The 12,384-nt window shown below is 41.8% G+C and overlaps 1 protein-coding gene across 1 annotated transcript in view; it reads left to right on the top strand.

Moving 5' to 3' along the window:
- Nucleotides 1-12,384, top strand: part of MAP2K5 (mitogen-activated protein kinase kinase 5) — a 358,912-nt gene that overhangs the window by 305,318 nt on the left and 41,210 nt on the right. Inside the window, exon 21 of the mRNA XM_007957397.2 lies at nt 710-755. Within this exon, the coding sequence (XP_007955588.2) occupies nt 710-755 (46 nt within the window). The remainder of the gene's footprint in view (nt 1-709; nt 756-12,384) is intronic.

Here is a 12,384-nt window from a genome sequence, read left to right as displayed (position 1 = left end):
TAGTTAAGTACTTTCTATGGCTACTAATTATACCTACTGCATGGAAGACAAGAAAGATTTTGTATGAGGAATGTGATTCTCTAAGCTGCTTAAACAGACTCAGCTCTCCCACAGCTGTTTAATGAATTATCAACTTGCATCATAGCCAAAATAAATGAAAGTTGAGATAATGTGTGATAATGCACTTGTGATTTTGTGGCATTATCTAGATTCTGACCTCTGTTATATATGACTTGTCATACCAAGTCATAATGAAAGAATGAGATGTTTTCTCATCTGACATGATAGTCATGTTTCTTTTCCTGTTGTCTTACCCCAATTACAAAAAAAAATAAATGAAGTCTATTGTTCCCAAAATTTAAGTGTGAAATAAATTGATAACTGGGTCAGGAAGAGAGTGTTGCTGCTTTTTTCACATTAGTTTTAAAAGTAGAATTAGAATAAATTTAAATTCATTCTTTCTCTATTTTGCAAGACTTAACTCCAAAAAAATAATTTTTGTTTTTCTGACTCATGAAGTCCCCAGAAATCTGATTAAATAAAAGTCAGAATAAAAGAAAGAGGCTATAGGATAACACTTTGGCCAGGGCTGAACATGATGAATTTTGAGAACATATTCAGATTCCAGGCCAAGTAGTCAGTCAGTGGTGGAAATTATAGCACCTTTTCAAATGATACAGATAATATGAGATTTTTTTTCCTCCTATAGCATGCGAAAGCAGCCAAAAGAAAGGCCAGCACCTGAGGAGTTGATGGTACGTAAAATTTTGGTTACATTAGAATTCTCCAGTTATATATCCATATTCTGTTGTAAGGGCCAGAATGGGATTTAAAACATCCACAGACTCTGGAGAGACAACATCATTTACTTCATTGGAGTAGGCATTTTTGAAGCTCATGCCCTCAAATATTATTAGTTTTCACTTTTTAAACATTCTCCACTATTTTGAAAGTTAATGCAGAACCTTTCATTCATGGGTCACATCTTAATGTAGGTTACTTTGTGCCCATCTGCTGTTACAGCCTTTTAGAATTCAGAGGATTGGTAACAGAGAGGATAGTCAACGTATTAAGTTTTTAATGCAGTCCTACAGGAAATTCTGAATGTAGTGTGGAGTCCTCTTGGATTCATGTAGAATGAAATTAGATTGGCTGTAAAAGATCAAGTTAATGTGAATCTTTGGTCTTTCCTCAGAAGTAGACAACTACAAGGCTGCTAGTGCTGTGTTCTCAGCTCCAAGGCAGCTTTCTTTGATTGGAAATGACAGTTTTTAGTCAAGCAGGGAGAGGAACAGAGACGCTCCCTAACAATTCCCAAATGGTCATTTATTTAGTGCAGACTGTTGATTTGACAATGCACAAGCTGTTAGAATAAGTTAGGATGGAGCATTAGTAAATAATAATTATAGTCTACTCTTTTTAATGTTTTGCGTACCATTCCCTGTCTTTAGATTTCTGCAGTCAGAGCAAATTCCAACCAATTTTCTTTCATGTCTTTCAACAATATGCATTTTAAAGATACCACCTGAGAGGATTTCCTCCTTTGTACTCCATCTTCACAAACACCTCTAAGCTCCCAAAGTTCTATACAGTACAGATTTCACCCCCAAATATGAAATAGCAGTATATTTCCCTTTTGTATTATGACTCCTTTCCAGGAAGGTTCTTTTCTCCTTCATGTTTCCCCCAGAGCAAAATGTCAGTTTTCAGGGTAGTTTCAAGTTAAAGTTTACCCCTAAAACCTCTACAGTTTATAACTGCACAGATTTCATGTTTAGAATAAACTTGGGGTTTTTTTGGGGGGGGTCTCTTTGATGCTTGGGAAATTCTTGTATTTAGTCACATTTGAGAAAACTTGGAACAGATTCTAGAGATGGAGACCCATTTACCTTGTGCATTATTATGCTGTGGCTGGATAGCTCAGCTATTAAAACAAAAGAATAAGGTTTCATAAAACAGATATCTGTTTGTAAATGCATGTTTCAGTGCTGCAATGAGTTGGCCACTTATAAATAAAACATTTGCAGATCACACATACACCATCAATATATATGTATGTCTGTCTTGGTAAGGAACACCACCCCAGGGTGGCAAGTCATAAAGAAAGGCTAAGGGTGAGTACTTTCAGTGCCCTGGAACCGTTCGTGTGTGTGTTTGCATGTGTGTGTGTATGCGTGTGTGTGATGTGTGAGGAGGAATATGTATCTAGATATATCTCTTTACAACTAATACCCTGATGTGTGCTGTCTTGCATTTTTAATTAATAAATATCAATAAATCAATAAAATACAATGAGCAATTTAGTCATAGGGAGCATTATCCTATACTTAATTTAACATTATTTCTAGTACTGCTCACAGTTTGATTTTAAATGAATTTATTCCCAGAAGTATAGCAAGAGTGAGGCATCCCTGGCTTGGTAAGGACTCAGTGAGGAGGCAGGAAAAATGAGAATATGAGGCTTCTGTGCCAAAGACTTGCCTGCCTTTGGTCAACAGATTGGGCCCAATAGAGGATGGGAAAGAAAGTGGGTCATCCCATTCTTAAGTGGGCTTAAAGAACCTTGAGTCACATCCGAGGGACCAAGTTTAAGGAACCAGTCTCTGCATTCCTTCAGGCATATTAATGGCTTTAATTTTTCCTTTTCCTTCTCTGCCTGCAACCTATTTGATGGTGCTCCCATCTGGAAGTGAGAGCCTCCTGTGGAATGCATGAACTGTAGAGCCCATTTGTCTCTGTGGATGGGGAGGGGCCTGTGGCTCTCCCCAAAAGAGCAGTTTATCTCCCAAGTGCAATAACCCCACCTAGCAGGTACCAACGTAGTCTGCATCAGCTGTGTTATGGGCCTGCATGTCCCAAAGCAAAGAAGAAAAATTTGAGATGGGCAGGGTAGAAATACTAAGAGTTACAGAGTCACCAACAAGGAACTCTTAAATAAACTCCAGCTGTGATGCCGACCACCAGTGAGCCCAGCAAGTCACAGCCTAAGTACATCAGAATGCAGGGGAGGGCTGGGCCAGGTCTCCTGACCCCAGGCCCTGGCCATGCACATAGAAGGCACTCAAGAGGTCTTTATCCTTTAGTTGAAGGAGTTACCTTATATACTAGAATACCCAATATTGAATCTTAAAATCATCTTTGCTAGTTTTGATCATGTCAGTCTTAAAGATGAAATCTAAAACTCAAGTTGAGACTCTTAAGGTCATTAAAATTCCAGTGTTAGAACTCATTTAGTTGTTTAGCTATTTAACTTCCTCTACTTTGTGTAATTGTTATTAGGATGATTTCATTTTTATGTCATAAGTGAAAGTATCTTAATGCTGGACCAAGAAATTCCCTTAATGCTCACAGTTTGGCCAGGTTTCACATAGCCAGTGCAATTTTCTGGCATGTAGCCATTAAGCTTCATGAAGAATTCACTCCAAAAGTTTAATCATCAGCACCCATATCCTCTGGGGAGATCACAACACCAGGTAAACAATTTAATTCAGCAGATATTTATAGATCACTATGTGCAAAGTAAGGAGCCCTGGTGGTGTAGTGGTTAAGCACTTAGCTGCTAACTGAAAGGTCGGTGGTTCAAACCCACTAGCCACTCCATGAGAGAAAGAGGTAGCAGTCTGCTTCCATAAATATTACAGCCTTAGAAACTCTATGTGACAGTTCTACTCTGTCCTGTAGGGCCGCTATGAGTTGGAATCAACTCGACAACAGTGGGTGTTTGTTTTGGTTTTGGTTTTATGTGCAGAGTCCTGTGCTAGACTCAGCAGAAGACAGAAAGAAGAGTAAGCCACAAGTATATAGTCTTGCAGAGGACACAGCAAGCATACAAGTAACTGGGATGAAATAACTGCTATAAGAGAACTACAAAGTTCTTTGGAAATCCATTTGGGAAAATGGGCAAAAAACTGCACGGAGGAGGTAGTATTTGAACAGGGCCTGTGGAAGATGGATTGAACTTTAATAGAGACTTTTCAAGGGTATCATTCCAGGCAAAGGAAGCAGGGTGATCAAGCATGAGTCTGGTTAAGCCCCAGACTTTTTCAGAGTTCTGTGAAGCCTCTAGTCCCTGCTGCAACAGAAATCTCTTTGACATTGGCCATGTGAAGTTCCAGACCCACAAAGGTGGGGTTCAGAGAGGCAACATATTTACCACTAGCTGAGAAACCTGTTTGGAAATTCCACTTCTATAGGAGGAACCAGAGTGTCCAGGTCTGAGAACTTTCGACTCTACATAAAAGCGGCACACCCTACCCACATACACCTCTTCTTCTTGAGTGAACTCCCATTCAAGTACATGAAAGTCCCTCATCCTTGGAAAAGAGCTATCTGACTTTTTTTTTCTTTTTTTTATTCTTTACAAACCTATTGCGCATATCAAGAGTCAACTTTGAACCCAACAAAGGATACCAAGCCATGCAGGCAGCCAGGGACACTTACCGTGCTGGCACAACCAGACAGATAAGGAGCCCCCCAACAACTCTTTCTGCTCCTGTAATAATGATCCATTCTTAAAGAGCCCAGTCTTTAATCTCCTCGTGTAAATCACAAGAAAGAACTATGTCAGGGCTGCCTCAGTTCTAAGACCTGGGATCAACAAACTTAGGAAAAAGTTGTCAGGCAACAGAGACTCTGAAGAGGTGGCAGGCAGAGTGTTCGGCAGGCTGGGAGACCACACAAGGGTGTCATGGTTTATGTGCAGAAAAGGCAGCTTCTGCCCCTCAGAACAGGATTGGTGGGATGACAACAAGAGAGGACACGATAACGGCAGATAGTGGAGGGGTCTTCCCAACAGTTCGATGATCAGAGTCAGAGCAGCAGAACAAAAAAAGAAAAAGAAAAAAATCGGACCCTTAAATTCAGAGGCATAGAGACAAGCTGAGATGGGAACATTGAGATGGAGGATTTTCCACTTTTGCTATTTAAACGATATGCTTAAATATTTTAAAATAAAAGGGATATATAGTGAGAAATATTTCTGTAAAGACTGTTTGCCTTTGTAAACCACAAAGAACTCCTTCGGAGGAATTTATCTTCCTTTAGGGCTCTTTTGTGGCTAAGGTCAGGCTGTGATTGAGCAGAGAAGGCCTTCAGCACTTCTCAACGATGGAACCTCAAGCAGATCCTCATTCCATTTCCTCTCCAGTGTCTTCATCTGTGGGATGAAAGGGACGGGCTAGATCTGTGTCTTTGACCTAGGGTCTGTGACTACAAGAAGTCTGTTAGAGCCCCTGAAATTACATCCAAAATCATGCATCCATGTGGGGATTTGCATTAGTCTGAAAAGAATAATTCGTGGCTTCTTTTTCATAGGGAACCATGACCCTAAATGATTGGTAAGCTCCCTCACTACCTTATTATTCTATTAGTTAGAGCTACACCACCAGCACCAGAGAAGCCGCTCAGGAGTGCCAAGGCTTTCACTTGGGGGTGCTTACTTGGGGGAGGGGAGGGGAAGGAAGCTCCCTGTGGGACTCAGCAAGGCTTCCCACCAGCTATCAGGCAGCCTTTTAACCTCCCAACCTAATCCTGAATGTGGGCCTTGCCTCGATCCTGGTGTGTGGGCTGTCGGCACCCATGCAGTTACAATTTTGGCTCAGAGTGCTGTAGATCTTTCTATGCATTTAGAGTATTTTCTGAAGCTTTCCATGTCTAAGCTCTATTTAATGGAATCTATGCATAGTAAGTAATCAGGTCAGAAGAAGCAGCATCCCGGTTTGAGATCAATCGCTGGCTAATACTTTATCTAGGCCACTTTATTATCTCATGCTGATCCGATTCCCATTCTCCTCCTCCTTTGTAGCATGCACTTCAGCTGTGGTAAAAAGTACGTATCACATACATATTAAAAACATATACCCATTCTATCTGTATGTAAATGTGTGAGGCACAGCTGGATATTGCAGAGGAGTTTGATTTACTAATAGTTATTATCTGTTCTAGCTGTTCAGTGGCAGAGAGAATTTCAGAGAAACAAGCTGGCGCAGAAATTGTCTTTATGCCATTACTATACTGCTTTAGTAATTGTTTAAAAACATGGGTTTTCTCCTTAGGTTCTAATAATGCCCGTTATTTTGTGCATTTCCTTGTACATTCCAGAGCACAGCATCGTCCTTTAGCATTTCCTCAGGTTTGGTTTTCAATTCAGGCTCCTAAGAAGAAGCATAGGGTACAGTTTGCCATTAGAAATGTGACATTTTGCTTAGAGAGCAAGTAAATAGTGGGACTGGGAGTATAGAATATAAGGTGTGGGTCTTAGAGGGAGGGGTGTCAGTTATAATCAAAATAGTGCTTTTGGATTTTTTTCCTCTTCATCTGATCCCAGCAGCTGCAAACTTGAAGGCATGTCATTTCTCAGAGAAGGCTTTATTTATAAGGGGTGGTAATGTTTGGGGGCTAATAAACATGAAACTGCTCACGAAAAATCCGTTTAAACATTTAATTACTTGTAAAGAGATGTTAACTTGTTTAACTCCTCTAAATTAAATTGTCACTGGTAGCTTTTCTGCTTTTCCAAACCTGATTGTAATTACATTTTCAGGTAGTGTGGTTGGTGGTTCTCTCAGTTAATTAATGTATATGTTAGATTGGGCATCTTCGTGGTCCCTTTTGGAAAAAAAAAAAAAGAGAGAGAGAGAGAGAGAGAAACCACCACATCAGATTTTTTCCTCTACAGCACTCAGAATCCAGTGTGACCTCTGGGTTCACACCAAATGGCTTTGTTCACCACTGTTAAACCCAAACCCTCTGACCACTTTGCAAGACAAATGCACTGGACAATTGAGGAGATGATTTCATTCAGGCTGTTGCAATGGGGAGCACATTCATGAATGAGGAAAATCTCAAAAGGCTGGGGGTTGAGGTTTTATAGAAGCAGATAAGGCAGTTACCATCCAGTGATCAGGAGTCACAAGGAAGGATGGAGACTAGTCTCTGTGAGAGCAGGATGGTCCTCTGTGGGTAACAAGAGGGTGGGAGGGCTTCTCACCTGTTAACTGCTTCCTAGGTGCTCATCTACTAACCCAAAGGATTGGTGGTTCAAACCCACCCAGGGTTGCTCAGAAGGCAGGCTGGCGATCTCTTTCTAGAAGAGCACAGCCTTGAAACCCTATGGAGCAGTTCTGCTCTGCACGCTGCGTGGCTATGAGTTGGAATCACCTTGATAGGCAACTAACAACACTGACAGCTGCTTGCTAGTGCAGGGATCAGATAAAATTCAGTATTTTGCCACATTCTCTGGCTGGGCCAAAGACAAGTCTTGGTTTATTTTGATCCAGGGTTTGGTCATGCCCTAAGTACAAATAGGAGGAGAGGCAGCCCCCTTGGAGAATGCTCATGGGCCACTATTGCAGAAGTCTGAGCTTTTTAAAACTCTAATGATGGTTAATAAGCGATTCTGAACGTGGTTACAGCTCACTGCATTTAGCTGTTCCCTGTGTCGTATAGAGCATGTCTTAAAATAGACCTGTGAGGCCAGACTCCTGTGCCTCTGGCCACCTATTCTTACACACATCATTTTTGCTTCTGGTTGCGCAGACACATTAGCTACAGCCCCGAAACTTGCAGAAAGAAGCCCTGGCTGGGGTTGTAACTTCAACTGTGTATTTTCTTCAAGCACAAAAGCCATCTTAGGAACATGGGGGCTCCACAAAGGGTGCAGTGGACAACAACGTAATGGTTTTCTTTATTATTTTCAAGTTCCAAAGGCCATTAAAGTCATCTGTTTGTGTCTGCTTATAAATAGGAATCCACTAGTAAAGAAGTTGATTTTAGCTTTTTAATTGCACATAATTACAACAGCAGAATTACTGTCTGGATGCTTGAGATCGCACTAAATCAGACAGCTTTAATTTGAATTTTTGATGACACGTTAGCACTTCGGCGAGAACAGAGAGATTATAACCCCAGAAAACAAGCTTTGTTTTCCTATAGATGTGACTGCTTAATCTTTTCACAAGACTTTAGCAGATAAATGTGTGTGTATTTATTTATATAGATATATGGATATATATATACATGCACATAGCAAGAGCGATACAGATAGATAAAATCTGTCATTCCTTGATCATAGTGATCTGACAGTTTTAATTTCCCAACCAGTTAAGGATAACTTTTTTCTGCACCAGTCAAGTCAGATCTCTTAATATGGTGATGATTTGGCTGTTTAAGCTTGCAATTGTTTGAACTCATGCTTGCATATTTCTTTCTTGTTTATTGGGCTGACTGTCATCTTCCCCACATCACATTTCAAGGCACAAAAGGGCTGTGTATCCATTGACTGCAGGAATCATTTCGTTATCTTGGATGCAGTCCCTTTCTGATTCAAAGTGGATGGGGCTGCTCTTAGTGTTTTGCCAACTTCACAGGGGGCTAAGGTGGGTCTTAGAGCATGTCCCACGTTAGTTCCTCATTTGAGGCTACTCAGCTCATTGGAAGTTTCTATTTGCATGGTGTCCCCAGCCTAGAATGCCCTCTTTTCCCCTGTCCTTAAAGGTCTCCCACTTCTTCCCTGCAGCTTTCCCCACTCCTTCCCTTCAGAGTGCTTGCTGCTTTCTCTGAATCCCTCTGGCATTTATTGTCTCTAACTTGGAACATCACTTAAATTCATCATCTTGTATTTACAAGTTGGTCCGTGAAATACCCAAAAAACAAACCCAACCCAACTGCCATTGAGTTGATTCCAACTCATAGAGACCCTGTAAAACAGAGTAGAACTGCCCTATAAGGTTTCCAAGGCTGTAAATCTACAGAAGCAGACTGCCTCCTCTTTCTTACACAGAGCATCTGGTGGGTTCAAACCACCAACCTTTTGGTTAGCAGCCATACCTTTTAACCAATGCACCACCAGGACTCCCCCATGGAATATAGTGATGCTTAACCCTGGCAGCTTATCAGAGTCACCTGAGAAGTTTTAAAAAAGAAAGAAAAAGCCTAGATCCAAGCCCAGCTCAAAGAATTCTTGGGCTGGGGAGCACGTACTCTGTTATTTATTTATTTATTTTAGCTCTCCAGGCAGATTATAAGGAGAAGCCAGGGGTGAGACACACTGGTTTGCTGCCTTTTTTCTCCAATTAGATTGTAAGTTCTTTGAAGGAAGACCATGATCTTGTGATTCTCCTGTCCTGCAGGCAAGTTCTCTAATTAAAAGAGAAAAGAAGTCGCTCTAGATTCCTTTTTTGTGTTACCACTCTCTCTAATCCAGTTCAATAAAACACTGAACAGAAAAAGGCAAACAAGACATGTCCCTTGTTCTTCAGGAGTACACAGAGTAAAGTTGAAGAAAGGAAATCAAGAACAGGACATCCCTGTGATCCACAGTATAAATTAGGATGTCCATACTAGACTGCATGGTTTGACAACAGGTTTTCATTTGGCTTCATGCTTTGAGCAATCATCTGGGTAAGATATTTGAGTGCCAAATTAATGAAATTTCTAGGGATGTTGTAATATCTGCAGGGATAATATTCAAAGCATTTAACAACCAGTTAAATGGGCATAACCAATGAGAACAGGCACCAGGGTTCAGCCATCCCACACTGCATGTACGGAGGAGCCAGACAGTGGTAACAAGTAACTGACCGGCAGCACCGGTGCTCTTTGGTATGTGTTCTGACCATTGGAGAATTCACCTCCAACAGTTAGTTCCAAATCAAGAAGTCACTAAAAAGCAAAGACCTAGAGGAGACGACCTGACCAACACCATTTTTGCCTGGTTAGGTTGATAGCCAAGGACCCCAAGGTCTTTATCGGCATACCAGATGCATACCACCCACCTCCAGCTCTTGAGGATAGTGGATTGGGTTGAAAAAACCCAGAGACATTCAGCCATTTGTGGGGGAAGTATAGAAGAGTCTTGAAGCCTAGGCCCTGGGATTTGGGAATTGCTGTTGAAGGGAGCAAAGTTGTTTTCCTGTGAGTACTTATCAATGAATAGGTGTAATTCTTATCAATTATTAGTGAGTCTAACCTGAAAAAAAATATATCAGCAGCCTCCTATTTACAGTTGTAACCAGCTGGATTTGTTTAAAGGGTTGTTTGCTTTTTAATTTGTAGCAGTTTTGAAGGAACCTTTGGGGATCACAAGTCTTGTGGTTTCAGGGAGCCCTTTTGTAGATGCACAGATAGTTATTTGGGGGACCAAATTTGCCTGCAGATGATTTGAGTTTTGCTTGGCCATTTAGAGACGGCAGAAAGGCAGTGGAGGCATTTGGGCCTTCCGTCCTCTATTTAATTTTCAAGATTAGAATTAAACATTAGGCCTTGGTCTACCGAGAGACATTTGCCAGAGCATGGACTAGTTTCTTTCCAGTATCCTGGTTTACCATTTCTCTGTTCTCTTAATATAAATGGTCACTGGTTCTGAAGTAGGAGAATAGGTACCATTCATTTATTCGTGCAAAGGTTCCCTTGATAGAAATAAAAATGGAATTTTCAAATGTAACCCGATTAACTCTTAATTGTATACCAATAGCCTATGTGTGTCTCAGCTCCCTCAGAAGGCATCTGAATGGCCTGCATCTCTTTTTCAAGTTGGGGGCGGGGGGGATTCAATTAATAGCAGGACTTTCTAATTGTGGGATTGGTGTGGAGTTGACAAAAATTTGTATAAATAGGGTACATTTTTCCACTTAAGAGGGCTGTGCTGAAACATTTTTAATTGGATTTTCATGGTGATTGACAGCATTTGATTATGACAGTAACTTTATTTGGCTGGACTGCTTTAGCCTCTTGTTCAGATTTTTCCATCAAAGCTCTTTTTTATCCTCTGAATCCCCAGTGGAGCAGCAGTCATTGTGGAAGAGCCTTTTAGCACCTTTGTTGTAGCCATCCCTGGTGATGATTGGGCCCAGCTGGTAGTAGATAGAAAATGTTCCTTTCACAAAGAGGCTGTGTCTCCCGCCTCTGCGGCTTCAATAATTTTAAGAGCCCCCCAAACCTGTTGAGGATTAGAAGTAGCTTTAGATGTGAAATGAGTGTTAAGTATTAGTAATCGGGAGATTAGGGCCCCAGGGACAATGAGAGATAAACAACTGCAATTAAGGCAAATCTGCCGATGTAAACAAAATTTAGCAGAAACAGATGCCCTAACCATTTTGGGGGATTGATTTGAGGGCACCAAGGAATCGATTTTTGTCTTGTTTACACTTTCAAACCCCTGTGATATACTGGAAGGCTAAATATTTCATACAGCCTGATTTTAGTTAATTTTTTTTCCAGCGCCTCACAGTAGGCGCCTCTCTTCTCGCAGTGACCAGGCCTGAGTTTATTCAGCATTCACAGGGAGCAGCTAATTGTCTATGAAGGGCCCCCGTGTTTAAATGGGCTTGACAGGAATTTAAATTTTGTTTCAATCAACCCCTGTGCTCACAGCCTGCTCCAGTTTCTAATTTTTAAATTAAACATGATTTTTTTTTTTTTTTTTTAAGTCACAGCTTTGCGTGTGGAATACTCTCGCTGTAACTCTGAGGAAGGCAAAATAAGTCAGCAGCCCTGGAATGCTGGCTTAGGCAGGGCCTGAGGCACGAGCTCCTCAGCTGGAAAGTTCTTCCTCCTAATAAAGCTTTTCCTCCTTGGTCAGGGAGGTCAGCAGAGCTGGGCACATTCTCCTTCCCTTCCTGCCTTCAGAAATGGCCCCCTTTCCAGCTCTCCTGTGCAGGCAGCAGTGCCACATCATCTGGAAAGTGGGTTAAGTACCAAAGGAAGGCAGAAGGATGGCTTTAAGGGGCCGGCTGAATTATAACCTGCTGCACGTCTGGTACAGATCGGTATTTCAGAAGCCTTGTCTACCGTTGTGAGATCGGGAGGGAGCACACTTTGATCACCACAGATGCGCACTTGAGTGTGCACTCACTACTTTCATTTGTTGAGAGTCTGCTCTGGGCACGCATCCTACCTGATAGTTAGGAAGCGGCAAGTCAGCTGTGAGGCCTGGCCCCGACCAGCTTACAGTCTAGCAAGGAAGCTGAGAACACAAGCAGCCAAGCACAGGATAGAATGCAGAAATCGCCTAAGGTCCTCTCTCACCTACCCCTACCCAGCTGCTTAGCTCTTCACCTCCCACCACTCGTTACATGCACCCAGCCCTCCAAATTCTGGCAGTCCACAGATCTGTGAGGCTTTTTCCCACCTTCGTGTCTTTGTGCTGTTCTCTCAGCCTACCATGCCCCTTCCTCATATCTCACATCCACACGATCAGCTGCTCAGCCTCCAAGACCCAACTGGCCCAGCCTCTGTGAAGCTTTCTCAGACCTTCTTCTATAGGGTTGACAACTTCCCCTTGTAAGTGTCCTTCCTGGTAAATCTCTCAGTTATTTTGCTTCTCCTTAGAAGCAAGGATGGCGGGACTTTGTCTCTCTTACTTTTTATCAGGAGGGCTCAATCCCT

Source organism: Orycteropus afer, unplaced genomic scaffold (genome assembly GCF_000298275.1).
Source record: "Orycteropus afer afer isolate SDZICR_OR568_19922 unplaced genomic scaffold, OryAfe1.0 scaffold00015, whole genome shotgun sequence".
Taxonomy (NCBI): domain Eukaryota; kingdom Metazoa; phylum Chordata; class Mammalia; order Tubulidentata; family Orycteropodidae; genus Orycteropus; species Orycteropus afer.
The sequence above is the reverse complement of the archived record's forward strand: the minus strand, read 5'-3'. Positions and strand labels throughout refer to the sequence as shown.